The sequence below is a fragment of the Callionymus lyra genome, chromosome 4 (assembly GCF_982586985.1).
Source record: "Callionymus lyra chromosome 4, fCalLyr1.hap1.1, whole genome shotgun sequence".
Taxonomy (NCBI): Eukaryota; Metazoa; Chordata; class Actinopteri; order Syngnathiformes; family Callionymidae; genus Callionymus; species Callionymus lyra.
The window spans coordinates 6,899,838-6,926,469 of NC_141821.1; the positions used below are offsets into that span (position 1 = coordinate 6,899,838).

The following is a 26,632-nucleotide window of genomic DNA, read 5'->3' on the forward strand; positions in this document are numbered from 1 at the left end:
TTGAACAATGTTTGAAGGAGGGAGGGGGAGCGAGAGAGAAGGGAGGAGGAGGGGGGGGCTGTAATAATATAGTCAGCCATTTTTTATGTAAGGGGATTTTTTTTTCTTATTGGGGGGGTTGTTAAAAAATAAATATAAGAGGGCGGCCATCTTTGTTGCTCTGCCTGGTGTAAAATATTCCAAAACGCCCCCCACTTTTTCTGCCCCTCGCGCCGATTTGAATATTAAATAAATTTCATATATTCGGAGCTTTTTTTTTTTCTCCTCTTCTTCTCCCTTCAATGCAAGGACGCGGATGACGGGAGAATAATGTCCTCTCCGCGCCCGCGCTGCGAGCGAGACGCGGGCATGTTGCTGCTCCAGTCCGAGGCGGCGGGAGGTTCCGAGGAGGACCGCGACGACCAGGACCACGACGAGGAGGACGGGGATCTGGACGCACGCGACATCCAGTCGCCGGCGGCGCCTCGAGAAACTGCAACAGACGCGCCAGGTACCGTCCGGAGGCTCGGGAGCGCGCAAAATTACCGCACGTTATCCGCCTGAAAACCATCCGTTAAAGTCCGAAAATATATATTGAAATATATCTATACACGAGAGGTTCTGGTCCTGGTACTGTTACAGTAGGTCTGGAAACACACACTTGTATTTCTCACCATTAAACGCATGAAGAGACTTGTTTACACGGACTGACCCGCTCGGTTCATCCCTATAATAAAAAATAAAAGTGCACAAGAAGACCCCCCTGACCCCCCCGTACCCCAGCCCCCCGTACCCCCTCCTGACATCACGTTCCTGATGAAGTTAATGTGATTTAATCTCAGGGGGGTCACGACAGACCCTCAGTTTATTTATTGTTATTGAGGGGGTCGCAGTGGTGGGACTGGTCAAGACGGACTTCCTCCGGGTGGTCACCCCCTAACACCCCCCCCCCCCCCCGATCCTGTGGTCACCAGGGCGGGTCACAGCCTCACAGTCTCTGCAGCATCAAACAAAAAAACACCCGTTATTTGTTTATCACCCGCGAAAAAAAACAACAACATGTGTCTCTTCGTCCGCGTGACGCGTTCAATGGTCAAAAGTCTTCTCGTCTCTGGAACTTTCTGCGAGCGAACGAGTCCCAAACAAAAACTGTGCGTTTGTAAAAGTACGTGCGCTGGTCACTGGGGATGTTTGTCAACACACGCTCGGACCCCCCGTGTCAATGGCGCGAGACGGTGTTGCGTTCAATGTCAAGTTCCTACACGCCCCCCCTCCGACCTTTATAGTGACATGGCGGGAAATTGTTTTCCTGTCCTCGCAGACCCGCCGGCGCGGCCTTGTCAATCCCCGGGCCTCGCGTGAGTGCCGCCGCCGCCTCCAGGCGCCCTCCCTCGGCCGAGCTCTTGCTAGTGAGCCCGCTAGCAGCGACGAGAGCCAGACAACAATAAAAAGTGCAGACTTGGCTTCATGGCTTCAAAGCTGCTTTCACACACAAATGCTGCTGCTGAGTGCGTTTGCTCGGGTTGTAGGTTCAATTCCTCTGGAAATACCTGTTATTGTTTGTCCAAACTGAGCAGGAATTAAGTTTATCTGCAATAATTTAATCCTCTTGTGTCACTATTGTTCTATACAATCTATTTTATTTCACTTTTTCATACAAATACAGTACAAATATCAATCCTCAACAAAGTATCTGATACAGTAGGTATTACCACATACCTGAATATGATGTCAGGTGCATTTTTTTAGTATTTACAAAATCAAATAATTATCACTGAAAAGAACATTTTCACAGAGTATTCTTATGTTCCAGTTGTAGACATGACGTTTATATTTGACATGAAAAAAAACACAAGTATATTCAAGTGTACTACGAGTAAACTTATTTTATACTAACATGGAAGTAGTATACTTTAAGTGTACTTTTGACATACCGTAACAAGCAAATGTATAATTAAGTGTACAATGAGTAAACTTATTTAATACTAAACATTAAGTAGTACACATGAAGTTTACTTTTGACATCATTTAGAGACAAATAAGTATGTTCAAGTGTACTATGAGTAAAATTATTTTATACTTACATGGAAGTAGTATTCTTTAAGTGTACTTTTAACATACCGTAAAAAATAAATGTATAATTAAGTGTACTATCAGGAAACTCATTTTATACTAACATGCAGGTAGTATACTTTAAGTGTACCTTTGACAAACCGTAACAAACAAATGTATAATTAAGTGTACAATGAGTAAACTTATTTAATACTTAACATTAAGTAGTACACATGAAGTTTACTTTTGACATAATTTAGAGACAAATAAGTACGTTCAAGTGTACTATGAGTTGTATACTTGAGGTTTATTTTCAACATCCTTTAACAAATAAACATATATTCAAGTGTACTATGAGTAAACTTTTTTTTATACTTATATTGAAGTAATATACTTGAAGTTTATTTTCGACAACCCTTTAACAAATAAATGAATATTCAAGTGTACTATTAGTAAACTTATTTTATACTTATATTGAAGTAATATACTTGAAGTTTATTTTCGACATCCTTTGACAAATAAACATATATTCAAGTGTACTATGAGTAAACTTATTTTATAGTTTTATTGAAGTAGTATACTTGTAGTTTATTTTCAAAATCCCTTAACAAATAAACATATATTCAAGTGTACTATTAGTAAAATTATTTTATACTTGTGTGGAAGTAGTACACCTGAAGTTTACTTTTGACATACTTTACTTGAAAAGAGTTCATTGATGAGTTCTCATATTCAAGAATACTTTGTGAAAAGTATTTCAAGTGCACTATACTACTTTTTTCTTGATGAAACTCTATTATTGTGTTGATCCAGAAGTAACCCCAAAGGATTATGGGAATAATTGATGGAAATACTTTTGTTGTTATTGTTAAAAACACATATTTGCTTTGAGGTATTACAGGGATCCTAGATATATGTTATTTAGCACCATTTTTTAAAAGCTAAAACTGAAGTTCTAATTTTAATTTCCGTATAAAACCACTGAAGGTTGTTTTCCATGTTCTCGTCGATGTCGGGAAAGTTTGGAAGTAAAATCCCGGAGACGATGTGAGATAAAAACAGTAAACAACTGATCGTACGATGTTTCAAAAAAGCCGCTTATCGTCGATATTCGTTGACTGATTAAATGAATGATCGATAAAACATTTTTCCGCTCACCCACCGGGGCTCCAAGCCCAGACCCCTGGCTCACTTGCAATTTACTTATAGTGTTTTACAAATACTTTTACTTTACCCGACTGGGATCCCTGGTATTACCACCATTATACTTCTACATGTGTATGATCATGTACTGCTGGAGTTCATCATCATGCCAAATAGTATGTTTGCTCATTTGTATTGTCTTTATGTATTTATGTATTTTATAGATAGTGTATTGATAGTTTAGAAATGAGTGTACTTTGAATATACATCAGTAGATTAAACTATAGGCTTGGTGTGTATACCTTAGTACATTGCGGGTATAGAGACAAGTATACTGTACTTGAAAGTACACTTCTGTAAACCTTTAATTCTTCCAATTCACTCTGTAGAAGTATCAAATTGGTATACTTTAAGTACAGCACCAGTACATGCACCTTAGTATATTTTTATATTTTTATTTTATATATTTATTTATAATATTCTACTTGTTTATTTATATTTACAAACATAATTATCTCTGTCACTGATGTTTATACACATAAACCAAAAGTAACAAACAAGTTAATTTTATATATATATATACATACACAGTATATTCTTTACTTTTCAGCAGCTAAGCTCAAGATGTCTTGGTTACACATCCATCAACTCAGTTTCATCTCAGATTGAGTGGCAGGAGTGAGTGGCAGGTGAACATGTTATTATTAACCCTCACCTTCAATTATCCTCGTGAGATCACTGGTTACAATCCTGTTTAGTGTTGACGTGAATGGAAACAACTTTATTTCTGTTTAACCTTTTAATCTTGGCAAAAATCATCAGGTGATAATTGGACTTTGACTCGCGGTGCTGAACAAGAGTCGACACGTGAGACACCCACTGCCGATATAATCTGAGTGTAGTTGTGTACTTGTACTTGTTGTCTTGGACATGTATTTGCTCACTTCAATGTACAGGCTATTTTGGCCTTGGATTGAGTTCATCTAGTTTTACATTTTTCATGTCTTTGTCCATTCATTCTACATTCTACTGTATCCAAGACACACACACAAGAAACTTTAGTTTTCCAAAACTGGTAATACATTATACTTGCAAATCCTTTTATTTCAAAGTTTATTTTATTCATAGCCTTAAGTATTATTTTTTAATTAAAAGCTAGGGTTGTAAGAAAATATCGATTTGCTTAAATATCCAGATTTTCCCTCACAATACCACATAGATATTTTACATCACTGTATCAAGAATCATCCCCAAAACATTTGGTTTTCAAATCATATTACATTTTTATCATAGTTGTTTCTTATGGTGTATATTAAGTATGAATAAAATACATTTATCAGATTATTTTATTTACATTCAACATGTTTACAATATTCACTCTTAGTAGTTTTTGCAAGTAAACTTCCGGCCTCTAGTACTCGACAATACTACACATATATACTTGTTACTACACCATCACAACACCAGAGTCAAGTACTCGACAATACTACACATATATCCTTGTTCCTACACTATCACAACACCAGAGTCAAGTACTGGACAATACTACACACATCCTTGTTACTACACTATCACAAAACCAGTGTCAAGTACTGGACAATACTACACATATATACTTGTTACTACACTATCGCAACACCAGAGTCAAGTACTCGACAATACTACAACTATATACTTGTTACTACACTATCACAACACCAGAGTCAAGTACTGGACAATTCTACACACATATACTTGTTACTACACTATCACAACACCAGAGTCAAGTACTCGACAATACTACACATATATCCTTGTTCCTACACTATCACAACACCAGAGTCAAGTACTGGACAATACTACACATATATACTTGTTACTACACTATCGCAACACCAGAGTCAAGTACTCGACAATACTACACACATCCTTGTTACTACACTATCACAAAACCAGTGTCAAGTACTGGACAATACTACACATATATACTTGTTACTACACTATCGCAACACCAGAGTCAAGTACTCGACAATACTACAACTATATACTTGTTACTACACTATCACAACACCAGAGTCAAGTACTGGACAATTCTACACACATATACTTGTTACTACACTATCACAACACCAGAGTCAAGTACTGGACAATACTGCACATATATACTTGTTACTACACTATCACAACACCAGAGTCAAGTACTGGACAATACTACACATATATACTTGTTACTACACTATCACAACACCAGAGTCAAGTACTGGACAATACTAAACATATCCCTGTTACTACAATATCACAAAACCAGAGTCAAGTACTGGACAATGCTACACATATATACTTGTTACTACACTATCACAACATCAGAGTCAAGTACTGGACAATACTACACATATATACTTGTTACTACACCATCACAACACCAGAGTCAAGTACTGGACAATACTAAACATATCCCTGTTACTACACTATCGCAACACCAGAGTCAAGTACTGGACAATACTACACATATATCCTTGTTACTACACTATCACAACACCAGAGTCAAGTACTGGACAATACTACACAAATATACTTGTTACTACACTATCACAACACCAGAGTCAAGTACTGGACAATACTACACAAATATACTTGTTACTACACTATCACAACACCAGAGTCAAGTACTGGACCATACTACACAAATATACTTGTTACTACACTATCAGGATATATCGTTGATCCTGTCGTAGGAATCTTGAAAAGACATAAACCAATTAAAACCTTCTGTTCATCATAAATGCTTTATTTCTTTTTGAAACCACATTATTCTTCCATTACTTGTACTTATAACTTGTATCTTCTCCACAAATGGTGTTCCTCAGGAGGAATGCACTGATGTTCTCGTGGAGGAGAAGAGACGTCAGAATATATCATCCCTGCAGGTTCACACAAGAGCTAAAATAGCTCACTCTGGCCTTTTGTTATGGTTTTTGTTCGTCTGTTTCCTTCCTGCATAAACCAATTATCTGCCGCGCGCTAACATCCACCGGCTGTCGGCTCCACTTATGCCGAACAAACTGGAGCTAATTCCAGGCGTGTCAGAAAATCAGCATCAGGTCAAAGGTCGCGGAAGCCACCCGCGAGTGTCGTTCCACCATTGTTGCGGGTAATTAAGCTCAGCGGGGGGGTCGGTCCGGCGGCGAGAAGGTCATTATTCACGACTCATCGTGTTTTGTTTTTTTAATTCATCTCCCGTCTTCTTCAGACCCCGAGGTCCCGGTCAGGAAGAAAGGACGGCCGAAGAAAAACAAGGATGACAAGAAGAAAGTAAAAGAAGGGAAGACTCCAAAAGCGAAAAAACGAAAGAAGCTTGTGAGTAAAGTTTTGATTTCAAGTTGAACTTTTTCTCATTTTCACGCTTTTCCCGACATGTTTTATTTTTGAATCCAAGGTGCAGGAGAGCGACGCCGAGAGGGACTCGGACCGGGGTCGGGACTACGCCGAGAACTCCGACAGCTTCGCCAGCGACTATGGATCTAGTGAGAAGAAGAAGAAGAAGAAGCATAAAGAAAAGAAGGAAAGGAAAACCAAAAAGAAGAAAAAGGGCGACGGGGACAGCAGCCAGGAGGAGACCACGAAGGTAGGAGTTGCCGCCGAGCAAGGCAGCACGTGGACCACGGCTGAGGGTGTCTTGGTCGTCTGCAGCAGCCTGTGGAGCAGAAGACCTCGGCCCAGCTGGCTAAGGAGTGGGGTCTGGAGGATGTTGATCATACCTTCACCGAGGAGGACTACAGGGAGCTCACCAACTACAAAGCCTTCAGCCAGTTCATGAGGTCGGTTCACTTAGATCCGAGTGTGTCCGAGGAGTCGTTTGAAATGATACTTAATAGTAAAGTTAAGGCTGGATATCAATCCAACGTATGCGACGCAGATCCCTTCATTTCAGCCTCTTTTCCTTTTTTTCATGCCAATTATTTCTGATAAGTCAAGTCCTTTTTATTGTCAAATAATGTATTGAGACATTAATTAAGACATTCAAGAAAATGAATAAAAATAAATAACCAACAAAATGAAATAAATAATCAACAAACTTAAATAATCAACTAATAAACATAGTATAAACAAAAAAAAAACAAAGAACAAGGTTAATGCACAGATAAAAGTTAAAGCCGAGGTGAGAGTGATGGTAGGACAGGGAGGGAGTTGGGTCTCCTGACAGCCTGCTGGAAAAAGCTGTCCTTTAACCTGCTGGTTCTGGCCTGAAGAGGCTGTGGGACGGGTGAGTGGGGTCACCAGTGATCCTGATGGCCTTACTGGTGATGCTGGTTTTATAAATGTCCAGGAGTGGGGGGGGGGGGGAGAGACACCAATGATCCTCTCAGCTGCTCTCACGATGCGCTGCAGCTTCTTGCGGCAGGACACGGTGCAGGCGTCGTACCACACGGTGATGCAGCTCGACATTATGCTCTCGATGGTGCCTCAGTAGAAGGAGAGCATCATAGGTGGTGGAGCTCTTGCTCTCCTCAGTCTGCGGAGGAAGTACAGGCGCTGGTGGGCCTTTTTTTGGCCATTGATGTTGTATTGTGGCTCCAGGACAGATCTTCAGAGATGTGCACACCTAAGGAACCTCGGTGCTGCTCACCCTCTCCACTGCCGCTCCGTCGATGATCAGTGGTGGATGCTGGGTGTGTGCACTCTCCTGAGGTCCACAATGACCTCCTTAGTCTTCTCCACGTTCAGGTGAGACTGTCTCATCGCTGTTGTTGATGAGAACCACCACGGTTGTGTCGTCCGCAAACTTGATGAACCGGTTGGAGCTGGATGATGGGTCAGCAGAGTGAAGAGGAGGGGGCTCAGGACACATCCTGTGTTCAGTGTGATGGTGCTGTGGAGGCGTTACTGCCGACCCTCACTGTCTGTGGTCTCCCCGTCAGGAAGTCCAATAGCCAGTTGCACAGGGAGGTGTTGAGTCCCAGCTGGTCCAGTTTGAGGATGAGCTGCTGTGGGATGATGGTGTTGAATGCTGAGCTGAAGTCGATAAACGGCATTCTAACATATGAGTCTTTAGTCTCCAGGTGGGTGAGGGCTGAGTGGAGGGCAGCGGAGATGGCATCATCAGTCGAGCGCTTGGACCGATATGCAAACTGGAAGGGGTCCAGGGCAGGGGGAGCTCAGACTTGATGTGCTGCAGGACTAGGCGTTCGAAGCACTTCATGAGGATGGGAGTGAGTGTGATCGGGCGGTAGTCGTCGTAGGGGGAAGACTTCTTTGGGACCCGGATTATGGTGGTGGCTTTGAGGCCTGTGGGGACAACAGCTTGTCGTAGTGAGGAGTTGAAGATATCGGTGACAACATCTGTGAGCTCCTCGGCACAGTCTCTCAGGACACGACCAGGAATGTTATCAGGACCCTGGGCTTTCCGTGGGTTCCTGGGCCTCACACTCTCTTCTGGGGATAGTGTGAGCACCTGGTCCTCAGGAGGTGGCTAGTTTTCTGTGCCTGGGTGCCGATGAAATCCCATGAATAATTGAATCACTATATCGTACAGATCTTAGATTAGATTGACTTTATTAATCTCTCTGGAGAGGAATTCGGATTACATTTCACAGGTTTGATCCATTAAAAATGGATCAATAATAGGTGCACTTTCTTCAAGATCTTCTTCTCATTTTCTTCAGAAATATCAACATGAGTTCTTCTAATATTTCTGTAATAATTGTAAGTTGGCAAAAACGATATTTTTTAACATAATTTCCATGTAATACTATTTTCTTTCTCAAGAGCATTTAAAAATATTTCAAATTTATTTTAAGTTTTAAATCTGTAACTATAGTTGCAAAATTCTTTAATTGGATGTTTACTAGAGCCACCTAGTGGCTGAACTAAATAACTACAGTTATCATTGGCCTGACTCAAACGAATAAATCTATACTTAAATGAATCAAGTCACTAAACCACATGCTCAGACAAGAGTCAGAGTTAGAAGAGTCAGAGTTGAAGATCCTCAGACAAGAGTCAGAGTTAGAAGAGTCAGAGTTGAAGATCCTCAGACAAGAGTCAGAGTTAGAAGAGTCAGAGTTGAAGATGCTCAGACAAGAGTCAGAGTTAGAAGAGTCAGAGTTGAAGATCCTCAGACAAGAAGCAGAGTTAGAAGAGTCAGAGTTGAAGATCCTCAGACAAGAGTCAGAGTTAGAAGAGTCAGAGTTGAAGATGCTCAGACAAGAGTCAGAGTTAGAAGAGTCAGAGTTGAAGATGCTCAGACAAGAGTCAGAGTTAGAAGAGTCAGAGTTGAAGATGCTCAGACAAGAGTCAGAGTTAGAAGAGTCAGAGTTGAAGATGCTCAGACAAGAGTCAGAGTTAGAAGAGTCAGAGTTGAAGATCCTCAGACAAGAAGCAGAGTTAGAAGAGTCAGAGTTGAAGATGCTCAGACAAGAGTCAGAGTTAGAAGAGTCAGAGTTGAAGATGCTCAGACAAGAGTCAGAGTTAGAAGAGTCAGAGTTGAAGATGCTCAGACAACAGTCAGAGTTAGAAGAGTCAGAGTTTAAGATGCTCAGACAACAGTCAGAGTTAGAAGAGTCAGAGTTTAAGATGCTCAGACAACAGTCAGAGTTAGAAGAGTCAGAGTTTAAGATGCTCAGACAACAGTCAGAGTTAGAAGAGTCAGAGTTTAAGATGCTCAGACAACAGTCAGAGTTAGAAGAGTCAGAGTTTAAGATGCTCAGACAACAGTCAGAGTTAGAAGAGTCAGAGTTTAAGATGCTCAGACAACAGTCAGAGTTAGAAGAGTCAGAGTTTAAGATGCTCAGACAAGAGTCAGAGTTAGAAGAGTCAGAGTTTAAGATGCTCAGACAACAGTCAGAGTTAGAAGAGTCAGAGTTTAAGATGCTCAGACAAGAGTCAGAGTTAGAAGATGCTCAGACAAGAGTCAGAGTTAGAAGAGTCAGAGTTTAAGATGCTCAGACAAGAGTCAGAGTTAGAAGAGTCAGAGTTTAAGATGCTCAGACAAGAGTCAGAGTTAGAAGAGTCAGAGTTGAAGATGCTTAGACAAAAGTCAATTCTAAATTCTATCCTGATGTTCCTCCTACAGACCGATGATAGCCAAGAAGAATCCCAAGATCCCCATGTCCAAGATGATGACCATCCTGGGAGCCAAGTGGCGAGAGTTCAGCTCCAACAACCCCTTCAAGGGAAACTCAGCTGCTGTCGCTGCAGCCGCTGCTGCTGCCGCCATCGCTGTCGCGGAGCAGGTCTCTGCAGCGACCGCCTCCCCTGAGCCGCCGCCACTGCCTCCACCAATCAGGAAAGCCAAGACGAAAGAGGGCAAAGGTCAGATGATAACTATGAGATGGTCTCACAACATGACGTTAACTAAAACTTAACTGGAGACTTGATATTAAAACACTTAAATATCGCAGTATTTGTTTTCACAATACTGTGATACTGTGAATATCGTTTTAATTATTTTCATGTGATTTTTTTTTGTGGAAATAATTTTAGTATTAAACTTCCGTTCGCTAAATTGCAGCAGTCCTTACGCCCATTCAATTGATGACTGAGGATGAGAGGATACAGTGACTTACAGCAGTTTTTAAAGCCGATTTTTGGACATATTTTGGTTTGAAAAGAAATGAAAGCAGTTACGACTTCGTCAACAGTCATGTGGTCTATAATTCTACAACACGTGTCAAATACTGGACAATACTACACATATATACTTGTTACTGCACTATCACGACACCAGAGTCAAGTACTGGACAATACTACACATATATACTTGTTACTACACTATCACAACACCAGAGTCAAGTACTGGACAATACTACACATATATACTTGTTACTACACTATCACAACACCAGAGTCAAGTACTCGACAATACTACGCATATATACTTGTTACTACACAATCACAACTACAGAGTCAAGTACTGGACAATACTACACATATATGCTTGTTACTACACTATCACGACACCAGAGTCAAGTACTGGACAATACTACACATATATACTTGTTACTACACTATCACAACACCAGAGTCAAGTACTGGACAATACTACACATATATACTTGTTACTACACTATCACAACACCAGAGTCAAGTACTCGACAATACTACGCATATATACTTGTTACTACACAATCACAACTACAGAGTCAAGTACTGGACAATACTACACATATATGCTTGTTACTACACTATCACAACACCAGAGTCAAGTACTGGACAATACTACACATATATACTTGTTACTACACTATCACAACACCAGAGTCAAGTACTGGACAATACTACACATATATACTTGTTACTACACTATCACAACACCAGAGTCAAGTACTGGACAATACTACACATATATACTTGTTACTACACTATCACAACACCAGAGTCAAGTACTCGACAATACTACGCATATATACTTGTTACTACACAATCACAACTACAGAGTCAAGTACTGGACAATACTACACATATATGCTTGTTACTACACTATCACAACACCAGAGTCAAGTACTGGACAATACTACACATATATACTTGTTACTACACTATCACAACACCGGAGTCAAGTACTGGACAATACTACACATATATGCTTGTTACTACACTATCACAACACCAGAGTCAAGTACTGGACAATACTACACATATATACTTGTTACTACACTATCACAACACCAGAGTCAAGTACTGGACAATACTACACATATATACTTGTTACTACACTATCACAACACCGGAGTCAAGTACTGGACAATACTACACATATATCCTTGTTACTACACTATCACAACACCAGAGTTAAGTACTGGACAATACTACACATATATACTTGTTACTACACTATCACAACACCAGAGTCAAGTACTCCACAATGCTCCACATATATACTTGTTACTACACAATCACAACTACAGAGTCAAGTACTGGACAATACTACACATATATACTTGTTACTACACTATCACAACACCAGAGTCAAGTACTCCACAATACTCCACATATATACTTGTTACTACACAATCACAACTACAGAGTCAAGTACTGGACAATACTACACATATATCCTTGTTACTACACTATCACAACACAAGAGTCAAGTACTGGACAATACTACACATATATACTTGTTACTACACTATCACAACACCAGAGTCAAGTACTGGACAATACTACACATATATACTTGTTACTACACTATCACAACACCAGAGTTAAGTACTCGACAATACTACACATATATCCTTGTTACTACACAATCACAAGTACAGAGTCAAGTACTGGACAATACTACACATATATCCTTGTTACTACACTATCACTATCGTGACACTATGGTATCAACAACACGCAGCACGTGCCTCTAACTACAGTCCATATGTTTGTGGTTCAGGTCCAGGTTACAAGAAGCGCAGCAAGAGTCCTCGAGTGTCGGAGAAGAAGAAGTCAGTGGCTGCAGCGAAGGCTAAGAAAATGGCGCCCATACGTATCAAACTGTCACCAGTGGCTGCCAAGAGGAAGAAGAGTTGCTCGGTGAGTTGAAACTCGTCTCGACTCCGTGTCCGAGTCTCACTTCCCTTCGTCGCGGTCTCAGAGCGAGGACCTGGACGAGGACGAGTCCGAGCACGAGGACTCCAGCGTCCACAGCTCCTCGGTTCGCTCGGACAGCTCGGGCCGCGTGAAGAAGAACAAGCGAGGACGACCCGCCAAGAAGAAGAAGAAGAGTGAGAGAACGATATCTGCTCCGGTTAAAAACAAACGACAACAACTTGTTTGTGGCTCCAGCTGTCGGCGAGGAGGAGGGGGACGGCTACGAGACGGACCACCAGGACTACTGCGAGGTGTGTCAGCAGGGCGGGGAGATCATTCTGTGCGACACGTGTCCACGAGCCTATCACCTCGTCTGCCTGGAGCCGGAGCTGGAGAAGGCTCCCGAGGGCAAGTGGAGCTGTCCACACTGTGTGAGTATGTGTGCGCACAAGCAGTTTTTGTCGTTGTTCGACGAGCAAATGGTTAATAAATGATGCTTTAAATAGTATTAACAGATACGTAGAGTGGGTTCTTAGTTCGTTACCGACATATTTCTTACCCAAACATCTTTTTTAATATTTTTTAACATTTCAAATGTTGAAACTTCAATCATTTCTATTGAAATGTTGTTGCTTTTTAAAGCACTTAATTCTTAATAATTGTCTCAATAATTTAAATATTGCATAGTTTATTTGTTTGTTTACTTAAATTTAAAACAATATTTCAACATGAATGTTTTCGTTTGTTTTAGTTTTGTATTTTAATTTGTATTATTCAAAAACAAATGTTTTAATACCTCGCCTTTATAATCCTATATAAAAGTATATACTAGTGCCACCAGACAATACATCTACTCGCGTGTATGTATTTTGATTTTATCCATCTTTATTTTGCAAAAACAGAATAAATTCACATTTACATATTTTAAAAAACAATATTCAAAATCTACAAAGTAGTAAGATGATGCTTTGCCGCCCAGCCAACCAATCACAGCTGGTGATCCTTTCTTGACATGGATGTAGAATCTATATACAGTATTTTAGTGACCAATCAGGCGTCATTTATTGGAAACAAATGTGTAGAAAAGCATCATGGGAGTTCACTGTTTTGTTGTAGTCAGTGTGGTCGTGAGCGTTGGTCTTGTGTTGCCTCAGGAGAAAGAGGGGATCCAGTGGGAGGCTAAGGACGAGGACTTTGAAGACTTCGAGGAGGACAGCGAGGACCGGGTGATCTCGGAGGTGAGCCAGGGTCTGCCCGTCGGAGCGGAGGAGGAGGACGACGACCACATGGAGTTCTGCCGGGTGTGTAAAGACGGAGGTGAACTGTTGTGCTGTGACACCTGCACATCCTCCTACCACATCCACTGTCTGAACCCTCCACTGCCAGAGATCCCCAATGGAGAGTGGTTGTGTCCACGCTGCACGGTCAGTCACTGTCGCCTTCTCTGCTTCTGTCACTCGTCGTCTGGTGCTGCAGCCTCACTTCACGTGCACACTCATGAGCGCCTCACTTCACGTGCACACTCATGAGCTCCTCACTTCACGTGCACACTCATGAGCTCCTCACTTCACGTGCACACTCATGAGCTCCTCCTGTGTCAGTGCCGTCACTATATTGAATGATTTAACATTTCCAATGTGGAATTTTTTAATAAATATAATATTTAATGATTGAATTTGATTTTTAAACTTTTTTCTATAGATGTTAGATAGATGGATAGATAGATGGAGAGATGGAGAGATGGATAGCTGGATGGATGGAGAGATAGATAGAGAGATGGATGGATGGATAGAGAGATGGATGGAGAGATAGATGGATAGAGAGATGGATGGATAGATAGATGGATGGAGAGATGGATGGAGAGATAGATAGACAGATGGATGGATAGATAGATGATAGATAGATGGATGGAGAGATTGATTGATAGATAGATAGATAGATAGATAGATAGATAGATAGATAGATAGATAGATAGATAGATAGATAGATAGATAGATAGATAGATAGATAGATAGATAGATAGATAGATAGATGGAGAGATTGATTGATAGATAGATAGATAGATAGATAGATAGATAGATAGATAGATAGATAGATAGATAGATAGATAGATAGATAGATAGATAGATAGATAGATAGATAGATAGATAGATAGATAGATATATAGATAGATAGATAGATGGAGAGATAGATAGAGAGATGGATGGATGGATAGATAAATAGAGAGATGGATGGAGTGATGGATGGATGGATAGATGGATAGATAGATGGATAGATGGATAGATAGATGGATAGATATATGGAGGGATGAATGGATGGATAGCTGGATGGATGGAGAGATAGATGGATGGGAGATAGATAGAGGGATGGATGGATGGATAAGGAGAGAGAGAGAGAGAGAGAGTTATGGATGGATAGAGGGAAAGGTTGAATTTGTTTTTTAATGATTGTATAATTATTTAAGGGTTGTTTGTACACATACAGTTTGATATTCTCATTCCAATAATCAACAATACATTCAACATTTGTAGCCAGTATATATAATACTTTTTATTTTTGTTTGTTTGGTCTTTTCAAATATATTATAAATATATTCAATATGAAAATGAATAAAAACACCCTGGATAAAACTAAGATTATTAAAATGCTACAAATAAAAAATAAAAAATTGATATTAATATTAATCTATTATAATTTTAACATCAAATTAAAGATCAAAAAACTTTTTTTTTAAATAAAACAAATTCAGCCCTTGAACATACAAATAATTCAATTAAGCTTTTCAAGAAAATTATTAAATTATTAAAAAACAAAATGTAATCAAAAAGAAATCAAATGACAACATTTGAATTGTTCAATTCTTCTTTTCAATATTCTGATGTCACTGATGTCCGTCCATCCTCGACGCCATCTAGTGTCCAGTGAACACGTTTACAGTCTGACAACACTTGTGTCACTGAGGTGATTTGTTGTTGTTGTTGTTGTTTGCTGCACGACCACCTTCTTGTTCAGCCTTGTCGTCTTTATTCATCACAAAGAATCATTTGAGACTATTTTTGTCTCTCACGATAAAAACACTTAGTATTTTCTACATTTTGAAAGAAATAACTGAACAGTTCTTGTAGCACATCAGTAAAGTGGCTCAATAAAAAGCCTTTCTATACAGTCAAGTTCAAGTCAAGTGCTTTTATTAGCACTTTTTACATCGACTATGTTCTTTACGCTGCCGTCTCCAGCATCTTACATCAATTCATTGATGCGAAGCTTAGGTCCGTTGATGCAAAGCATCTCTATTTCCTTCTTAGACATGTGAAAAGAGGGCGTACAGTCTGAGAATGACGGTACATTTAATACTTTTCGTTGAACTATTTTATGAATAATGGATTGCAATAATGTATATTGAGACACTTTAACCGACAAGAGGTTATGAACTATATATTAAATACTTTAAATTCCTTATGTTCTTGACATCCATCCTCTCTGTTCCTTATCTTATATTAAAGCGTGACGTCTTTACTGGTCGTAACATCAACATGAACATGAATCTAATTTGATTTCAAGCCAATCATCCGACCACGTTAAACCAAACTGTGACAATAACGGATTTTGATGTCCCTCCTCTAGTGTCCACCAATCAAGGGACGAGTTCAGAAGATCCTTCACTGGCGGTGGGGCGAGCCTCCTCCTCCCATCCCTGTGCCTCCTCCTCCCGACGCTCCTGCTGACGCTCCTCCACCTCCTCCCATGAAGGGCCGAGCCGAGAGGGAGTTCTTTGTCAAGTTTGTGGGCCAGTCCTACTGGCACTGCTCGTGGATCACAGAGCTGCAGGTAACTAACCTAAAACTACGTATGAATAAAACACTTCAGAGGATAATGAAAACTTCTCAGTCTAACTTTTAATGGGTCAACTAGTTCATAAATACACCTTTGAAAGTATGTCACATCAAGAATGGTATCATGAGGTGAATATATCAGATCGGATTATAACGTCAGTCAAATACATATTATCGAATTGTATCATGAGTTAAAAACATCGTATTGAATTGTATCTTGAGATGAATTTATCGTATTGAATTGTATTGTGAGGAGAATATATCATATTGAATTGTACTGTGAGGAGAATATATCGTATTGAATTGTATTGTGAGGAGAATATATCGTATTGAATTGTATTGTGAGGAGAATATATCGCATTGAATTGTATTGTGAGGAGAATATATTGTATTGAATTTTATTGTGAGGAGAATATATCATATTGAATTGTATTGTGAGGTGGATATATTGTATTGAATTGTATTGTGAGGAGAATATATCGTATTGAATTGTATTGTGAGGTGGATATATCGTATTGAATTGTATTGTGAGGAGAATATATCGTATTGAATTGTATTTTGAGGAGAATATATGGTATTGAATTGTATTGTGAGGAGAATATATCGTATTGAATTGTATCGTGAGGTGGATATATCGTATTGAATTGTATTGTGAGGAGAATATATGGTATTGAATTGTATTGTGAGGAGAATATATGGTATTGAATTGTATCGTGAGGTGAATATATCGTATTGAATTGTATTGTGAGGTGAATATATCCTATTGAATTGTATTGTGAGGAGAATATATCCTATTGAATTGTATTGTGAGGAGAATATATCATATTGAATTGTATCGTGAGGTCTATTGTGAGGAGTATATATCCTATTGAATTGTATTGTGAGGAGAATATATCATATTGAATTGTATCGTGAGGTGAATATATCCTATTGAATTGTATTGTGAGGTGAATATATCCTATTGAATTGTATTGTGAGGAGAATATATCATATTGAATTGTATCGTGAGGTGAATATATCGTATTGAATTGTATTGTGAGGCGAATATATCGTATTGAATTGTATCGTGAGGTGGATATATATCGTATTGAATTGTATCGTGAGTTGAATATATCGTATTGAATTGTATCGTGAGGTGAATATATCGTATTGAATTGTATCGTGAGGTGAATATATCCTATTGAATTGTATCGTGAGGTGAATATATCCTATTGAATTGTATTGTGAGGTGAATATATCGTATTGAATTGTATCGTGAGGTGAATATATCCTATTGAATTGTATTGTGAGGAGAATATATCCTATTGAATGGTATTGTGAGGAGAATATATCATATTGAATTGTATCGTGAGGTGAATATATCCTATTGAATTGTATTGTGAGGTGAATATATCGTATTGAATTGTATCGTGAGGTGAATATATCCTATTGAATTGTATTGTGAGGAGAATATATCCTATTGAATTGTTTCGTGAGGAGAATATATCGTATTGAATTGTATTGTGAGGTGAATATATCATATTGAATTGTATCGTGAGGTGAATATATCCTATTGAATTGTATTGTGAGGAGAATATATCCTATTGAATTGTATCGTGAGGAGAATATATCGTATTGAATTGTATCGTGAGTTGAACATATCATATTGAATTGTATCGTGAGGTGAATATATCCTATTGAATTGTATTGTGAGGTGAATATATCGTATTGAATTGTATCGTGAGGTGAATATATCCTATTGAATTGTATTGTGAGGAGAATATATCCTATTGAATGGTATTGTGAGGAGAATATATCATATTGAATTGTATCGTGAGGTGAATATATCCTATTGAATTGTATTGTGAGGTGAATATATCGTATTGAATTGTATCGTGAGGTGAATATATCCTATTGAATTGTATTGTGAGGAGAATATATCCTATTGAATTGTTTCGTGAGGAGAATATATCGTATTGAATTGTATTGTGAGGTGAATATATCATATTGAATTGTATCGTGAGGTGAATATATCCTATTGAATTGTATTGTGAGGAGAATATATCCTATTGAATTGTATCGTGAGGAGAATATATCGTATTGAATTGTATCGTGAGTTGAACATATCATATTGAATTGTATCGTGAGGTGAATATATCGTATTGAATTGTATCGTGAGGTGAATATATCGTATTGAATTGTATTGTGAGGAGAATATATCCTATTGAATTGTATCGTGAGGAGAATATATCGTATTGAATTGTATTGTGAGGAGAATATATCGTATTGAATTGTATTGTGAGTTGAATATATCGTATTGAATTGTATCGTGAGTTGAATATATCATAATGAATTGTATCGTGAGGTGAATATATCGTATTGAATTGTATCGTGAGGTGAATATATCCTATTGAATTGTATTGTGAGGTGAATATATCGTATTGAATTGTATCGTGAGGTGAATATATCGTATTGAATTGTATTGTGAGGTGAATATATCATATTGAATTGTATCGTGAGGTGAATATATCGTATTGAATTGTATCGTGAGCTGAATATATCGTATTGTATTGTATCGTGAGGTTAATATATCATATTTAATTGTATCACGAGGTGAATATATCGTATTGAATTGTATCGTGAGTTGAATATATCGTATTGAATTGTATCGTGAGTTGAATATATTGTATTGAATTGTATTGTGAGGTTAATATATCATATTGAATTGTATCACGAGGTGAATATATCGTATCAAATTGTATCATGAGGTGAATATATCGTTTTGAATTGTATTGTGAGGTGAATATATCGTATTGAATTGTATCGTGAGGTGAATATATCCTATTGAATTGTATTGTGAGGAGAATATATCCTATTGAATTGTATCACGAGGTGAATATATCGTATCAAATTGTATCATGAGGTGAATATATCGTATTGAATTGTATTGTGAGGTGAATATATCGTATTGAATTGTATCGTGAGGTGAATATATCCTATTGAATTGTATTGTGAGGAGAATATAGCCTATTGAATTGTTTCGTGAGGAGAATATATCGTATTGAATTGTATTGTGAGTTGAATATATCGTATTGAATTGTATCGTGAGGTGAATATATCATATTGAATTGTATTGTGAGGAGAATATATCTTATTGAATTGTATCGTGAGGAGAATATATCGTATTGAATTGTATCGTGAGTTGAATATATCATATTGAATTGTATCGTGAGGTGAATATATCATATTGAATTGTATCGTGAGGTGAATATATCGTATTGAATTGTATTGTGAGGAGAATATATCCTATTGAATTGTATCGTGAGGAGAATATATCGTATTGAATTATATTGTGAGGAGAATATATCGTATTGAATTGTATTGTGAGTTGAATATATCGTATTGAATTGTATCGTGAGTTGAATATATATTATTGAATTGTATCGTGAGGTGAATATATCGTATTGAATTGTATCGTGAGGTGAATATATCCTATTGAATTGTATTGTGAGGTGAATATATCGTATTGAATTGTATCGTGAGGTGAATATATCCTATTGAATTGTATTGTGAGGTGAATATATCGTATTGAATTGTATCGTGAGGTGAATATATCGTATTGAATTGTATTGTGAGTTGAATATATCATATTGAATTGTATCGTGAGGTGAATATATCGTATTGAATTGTATCGTGAGGTGAATATATCCTATTGAATTGTATTGTGAGGTGAATATATCGTATTGAATTGTATTGTGAGGTGAATATATCATATTGAATTGTATCGTGAGGTGAATATATCGTATTGAATTGTATCGTGAGCTGAATATATCGTATTGTATTGTATCGTGACGTTAATATATCATATTTAATTGTATCACGAGGTGAATATATCGTATTGAATTGTATCGTGAGTTGAATATATCGTATTGAATTGTATTGTGAGTTGAATATATTGTATTGAATTGTATTGTGAGGTTAATATATCATATTGAATTGTATCACGAGGTGAATATATCGTATCAAATTGTATCATGAGGTGAATATATCGTATTGTATTGTATCGTGAGCTGAATATATCATATTGAATTGTATCGTGAACTGAATATATCATATTTAATCGTATCCTGAGGTGAATATATTGTATTGAATTGTATTGTGAGGTGAATATATCATATTGAATTGTATCGTGAGCTGAATATATCGTATTGTATTGTATCGTGAGCTGGATATATCATATCGAATTGTATCGTTAGCTGAATATATCGTATCGAATTGTATCGTGAGCTGAATATATCATATTGAATTGTATCATGAGGAGAATATATCATATTGAATTGTATTGTGAGCTGAATATATCATACTGAATTGTATTGTGAGGTGAATATATCATATTGAATTGTACTGTGAGGAAGATATATCATATTGAATTGTATCATTATGTGAATATATCATATTGAATTGTATTGTGAGTTGAATATATCATATTGAATTGTATCGTTAGGTGAATATATCATATTGAATTGTATTGTGAGGTGAATATATCGTATTGAATTGTATCGTGAGGTGAATATATCGTATTGAATTGTATCGTGAGGTGAATATATCTTATTGAATTGTATTGTGAGGTGAATATATCATATTGAATTGTATCGTGAGGTGAATATATCGTATTGAATTGTATCGTGAGCTGAATATATCGTATTGTATTGTATCGTGAGGTTAATATATCATATTTAATTGTATCACAAGGTGAATATATCGTATTGAATTGTATCGTGAGTTGAATATATCGTATTGAATTGTATCGTGAGTTGAATATATTGTATTGAATTGTATTGTGAGGTTAATATATTGTATTGAATTGTATCGTGAGGTGAATATATCATATTGAATTGTATCGTGAGGTGAATATATCTTATTGTATTGTATCGTGAGCTGGATATATCATATCGAATTGTATCGTTAGCTGAATATATCGTATCGAATTGTATCGTGAGCTGAATATATCATATTGAATTGTATTGTGAGGTGAATATATCGTATTGAATTGTATCGTGAGGTGAATATATCCTATTGAATTGTATTGTGAGGTGAATATATCGTATTGAATTGTATCGTGAGGTGAATATATCGTATTGAATTGTATTGTGAGTTGAATATATCATATTGAATTGTATCGTGAGGTGAATATATCGTATTGAATTGTATCGTGAGGTGAATATATCCTATTGAATTGTATTGTGAGGTGAATATATCGTATTGAATTGTATTGTGAGGTGAATATATCATATTGAATTGTATCGTGAGGTGAATATATCGTATTGAATTGTATCGTGAGCTGAATATATCGTATTGTATTGTATCGTGACGTTAATATATCATATTTAATTGTATTGTGAGCTGAATATATCATATTGAATTGTATTGTGAGGTGAATATATCGTATTGAATTGTATCTGGAGCTGAATATATCATATTGAATTGTATTGTGAGCTGAATATATCATATTGAATTGTATTGTGAGGTGAATATATCATATTGAATTGTATTGTGAGCTGAATATATCGTATTGTATTGTATCGTGAGCTGGATATATCATATTGAATTGTATTGTGAGCTGAATATATCGTATTGTATCGTGAGCTGGATATATCATATTGAATTGTATCATGAGCTGAATATATCATATTGAATTGTATCGTGAGGTATATATATTGTATTGAATTGTATCGTGAGCTGAATATATCATATTGAATTGTATCGTGAGGTGAAAATATCATAATGAATTGTATCGTGAGGTGAATATATCATATTGAATTGTATCGTGAGGTGAATATATCATATTGAATTGTATCGTCAGGTGAATATATCATATTGAATTGTATCGTGAGGTGAATATATCATATTGAATTGTATCGTGAGGTGAATATATCATATTGAATTGTATCGTCAGGTGAATAAATCATTTTGAATTGTATCGTGAGGTGAATATATCATATTGAATTGTATTGTGAGGAGAATATATCATATTGAATTGTACTGTGAGGAGAATATATCATATTGAATTGTATCGTCAGGTGAATATATCATATTGAATTGTATTGTGAGGTGAATATATCATATTGAATTGTATCGTCAGGTGTATATATCATATTGAATTGTATCGTGAGGTGTATATATCATATTGAATTGTATCGTGAGGTGAATATATCATATTGAATTGTATCGTCAGGTGAATATATCATATTGAATTGTATCGTGAGGTGAATATATCATATTGAATTGTATCGTGAGGTGAATATATCATAATGAATTGTATCGTGAGGTGAATATATCATATTGAATTGTATCGTCAGGTGAATATATCATATTTAATTGTATCGTGAGGTGAATATATCGTATTGAATTGTATCGTCAGGTGAATATATCGTATTGAATTGTATCGTCAGGTGAATATATCATATTGAATTGTATCGTGAGGTGAATATATCGTATTGAATTGTATCGTCAGGTGAATATATCATATTGAATTGTATCGTGAGGTGAATATATCGTATTGAATTGTATCGTCAGGTGTATATATCATATTGAATTGTATCGTGAGGTGAATATATCATATTGAATTGTATCGTCAGGTGAATATATCATAATGAATTGTAGCGTCAGGTGTATATATCATATTGAATTGTACCGTCAGGTGAATATATCATAATGAATTGTATCGTGAGGTGAATATATCATATTGAATTGTATCGTGAGGTGAATATATCATATTGAATTGTATTGTGAGGTGAATATATCATATTGAATTGTATCGTCAGGTGAATATATCATAATGAATTGTAGCGTCAGGTGAATATATCATAATGAATTGTATCGTGAGGTTAATATATCATATTGAATTGTATCGTCAGGTGAATATATCATATTGAATTGTATCGTGAGGTGAATATATCATATTGAATTGTATCGTGAGGTGAATATATCATAATGAATTGTATCGTGAGGTGAATATATCATATTGAATTGTATCGTCAGGTGAATATATCATATTGAATTGTATCGTGAGGTGAATATATCGTATTGAATTGTATCGTCAGGTGTATATATCATATTGAATTGTATCGTGAGGTGAATATATCATATTGAATTGTATCGTCAGGTGAATATATCATAATGAATTGTAGCGTCAGGTGTATATATCATATTGAATTGTATCGTCAGGTGAATATATCATAATGAATTGTATCGTGAGGTGAATATATCATATTGAATTGTATCGTCAGGTGTATATATCATATTGAATTGTATCGTGAGGTGAATATATAAGTAAGTAAGTAAGTAAGCAATTTTTATTTGTATAGCGATTTTCCAGACCAGGGTCACAAAGCGCTTAAACAATCAAAACAATATTCAATAAAGTATATACTTTAAAGGTCAAGATAAAACTGATAACACAACAGGAGTTCCAGAAAATCAAGGCAAAGCCTGAACAAATAAAAACATCTTAAGATGTTTCTTAAAGGATTCAGTAGATCTGTCAAGTGCAAAGAGAGAGGAAGATTGTTCCAAAGCTTAGGAGCAACAGTCTGGAAGGATTTCTCTCCTCTGGTCCTGAACCGTGTGTGTGAAACCATCAGTAGATTCTGATCCACAGACCTCAGAGCCTGAGCTGGGGTGTAAGGCTGGATCAGATCAGGGATGCAAGGAGGAGCCTGACCATGAATAGATCTGAAAGTAAGAACCAGAATTTTTAAGTTGATCCTGAATGAAACTGGAAGCCAGTGAAGAGTTCTTGTACTTGAGCGGGTCAGAATTCTCGCTGCAGATTTCTGAATCAACTGCAGACGAGACAGATCCTTCTTGTTAAGACATGAAAACAAACTGTTACAATAGTCCAGACGAGAAGAAACAAACACATGGATTACAAGCTCTAGATCATGTTGTGACAACATTTTCCTAAGTTTAGAGATTTTTCTCAGTTGAAGGAAACAGTTTCTGGTCAGTTTTCTGCAGTGTTGTACTAGAGACATGTTTTTATCAAATACAACACCCAGGTTTCTCAGGCTCAGTTTGACAGACTGACCTAAGTCACCCAAGTACTGACTCAACCCTGGAACCTTATCATCAGGAGCAATCACCAGAGTTTCAGTTTTGTCCGCATTTAGCTGCAAAGTGTTTTCACGGGAATCAAGTACAGCAAAAACAATAAAGGACCCAGAACAGAACCTTGAGGTCTGCTGATTCAGAGCTCATTTGATTGGCAGATACACTAAAACTGCGCCCAGAAAGGTAAGATGAGAACCATTCTAACACAGACCCAGACAATCCCACTTCATACCTCAGTCTTCTCAACAGGATCTGGTGCTCAACTGTGTTAAAGGCTGAGGACAGATCCAAGAGAACCAGAACAGTGAATTTACCCGAGTCAGCCGACATCATGATGTCACTGGACACCTTCAGTTAAGCTGTCTCTGTAGAGTGATGTTTACGGAAGCCAGACTGAAACTTCTCATGGATGTCGCTCTGATCCAGGAAGAAAGATAGCTGCTCAGACACCACCTTCTCCAAGATCTTGGACAAGAAAGGGAGCTTAGAAATAGGCCTGAAATTACTGAGGTCAGTTGGGTCTAAGCCTGGCTATTTGAGCAGAGGCTCCACAATGGCATGTTTAAATGCATTGGGAAAAACCCCTGTGGAAAGGGAGAGGTTCACCATATTGGTAACCCAGGGGCCAATTACATCAAATACTTTGATAAAAAGCCTACAAGGAAGGACGTCATCTGAGCAAGAGGAGGGTTTCATTTTGTTCACTAGTGCCGAAATATCACCCAGAGATACAGCATTGAAGGAAGACCAAGAGGAGGAGAGGGGCTCAGAGACAGTAGGGGTTCCAAACAAAGAGTGAGAGTGCGTTCAGAAACATGTTGTTCAAAATTAAAGGCTTCTGTTAAAGTTAAAAGTTCCTTAGCAGAGCAAGATATGACATCATCAACATAAAGATTCATTTGAATAATGGAAGATAAGAAGTCACTAAAGTCTTTCAAGAACACCGCCGCAGGACCAGGCGGGCGGTAGATTGACACACAATAGAAAGGTCTTGTAGAACCAACCAAGATCATCTGAGACTCAAAAGAAGTTAATTTCTTTGTCTGGATCACTTTGCAAGAACAACTCTCCCTAAAAACTGTAGCAAGACCTCCCCGTATATTGTATTGAATTGTATCGTGAAGTGAATATATCGTATTGAATTGTATCGTGAGCTGAATATATCGTATCGAATTGTATCGTTAGGTGAATATATCATATCAAATTGTATCGTGAGCTGAATATATTGTATCTAATTGTATCGTGAGGTGAATATATTGTATCGAATTGTATCGTGAGGTGAATATATTGTAACGAATTGTAATGTTAGTTGAATATACAGTATTTGAACAAATTGTAACCTTAAGTGAATATATCGTATTGAATTGTATCGTGAGGTGAATATATCGTAAAAAACTGTAACCTTAAGTAAATATATCGTATTGAATTGTAATGTGAGGCTCTCTTTGTCTCTTGCAATATTTTCACTTTCAAACTATTAAACCATTATTTGTCTTGGTGTAGCTGGAGATTTTCCACTCGGTGATGTACAGAAACTACCAGAGGAAGACGGACATGGACGAGCCGCCCTCCCTGGACTACGGCTCAGGCGCCGAGGATGAGAACGGCGTGGGGAAGAGCGAGAAGAGGAGGGCCAAAGATCCGCAGTACGCCATCATGGACGACAAGTACTACAAATATGGAATCAAACCCGAGTGGATGATCATCCATCGCATCATCAACCACAGGTGACTCGCTCTGTTGCTCTGGAGAAACACACTCGTGATCACCGACATCCGTTCTGTCCTCCAGTGTGGACAAGAAGGGCAACTACCACTACCTGGTCAAGTGGAGGGATTTAACCTACGACCAGTGCACGTGGGAGAGTGACGACATGGACATCCCTGACTTTGTCGTTCACAAGAAGAACTACTGGAAACATAGGTGAGTTATTTAGTGAGTCGACATGATGAACAAACCATCAGTTATTAACTTAATTATTACTCATGAAAAAAACCTGTAACACAGCCAACGAAGCGTCTCCAACCTTTTTTGCC

The 26,632-nt window shown here is 37.4% G+C and overlaps 1 protein-coding gene across 2 annotated transcripts in view; it reads left to right on the plus strand.

Moving 5' to 3' along the window:
- chd3 (chromodomain helicase DNA binding protein 3) overlaps window positions 1-26,632 on the plus strand; it is a 99,616-nt gene continuing 72,984 nt past the window's right edge. For both annotated transcript variants that reach the window (XM_087788570.1, XM_087788569.1), the window contains exons 1-12: window positions 1-490; window positions 6,404-6,510; window positions 6,590-6,778; window positions 6,844-6,971; window positions 10,226-10,464; window positions 12,536-12,675; window positions 12,737-12,866; window positions 12,928-13,103; window positions 13,827-14,096; window positions 16,297-16,500; window positions 26,100-26,323; window positions 26,388-26,519. In XM_087788570.1, the coding sequence (XP_087644696.1) occupies window positions 310-490; window positions 6,404-6,510; window positions 6,590-6,778; window positions 6,844-6,971; window positions 10,226-10,464; window positions 12,536-12,675; window positions 12,737-12,866; window positions 12,928-13,103; window positions 13,827-14,096; window positions 16,297-16,500; window positions 26,100-26,323; window positions 26,388-26,519 (2,120 nt within the window). In that variant the 5' untranslated portion in view covers window positions 1-309. The remainder of the gene's footprint in view (window positions 491-6,403; window positions 6,511-6,589; window positions 6,779-6,843; window positions 6,972-10,225; window positions 10,465-12,535; window positions 12,676-12,736; window positions 12,867-12,927; window positions 13,104-13,826; window positions 14,097-16,296; window positions 16,501-26,099; window positions 26,324-26,387; window positions 26,520-26,632) is intronic.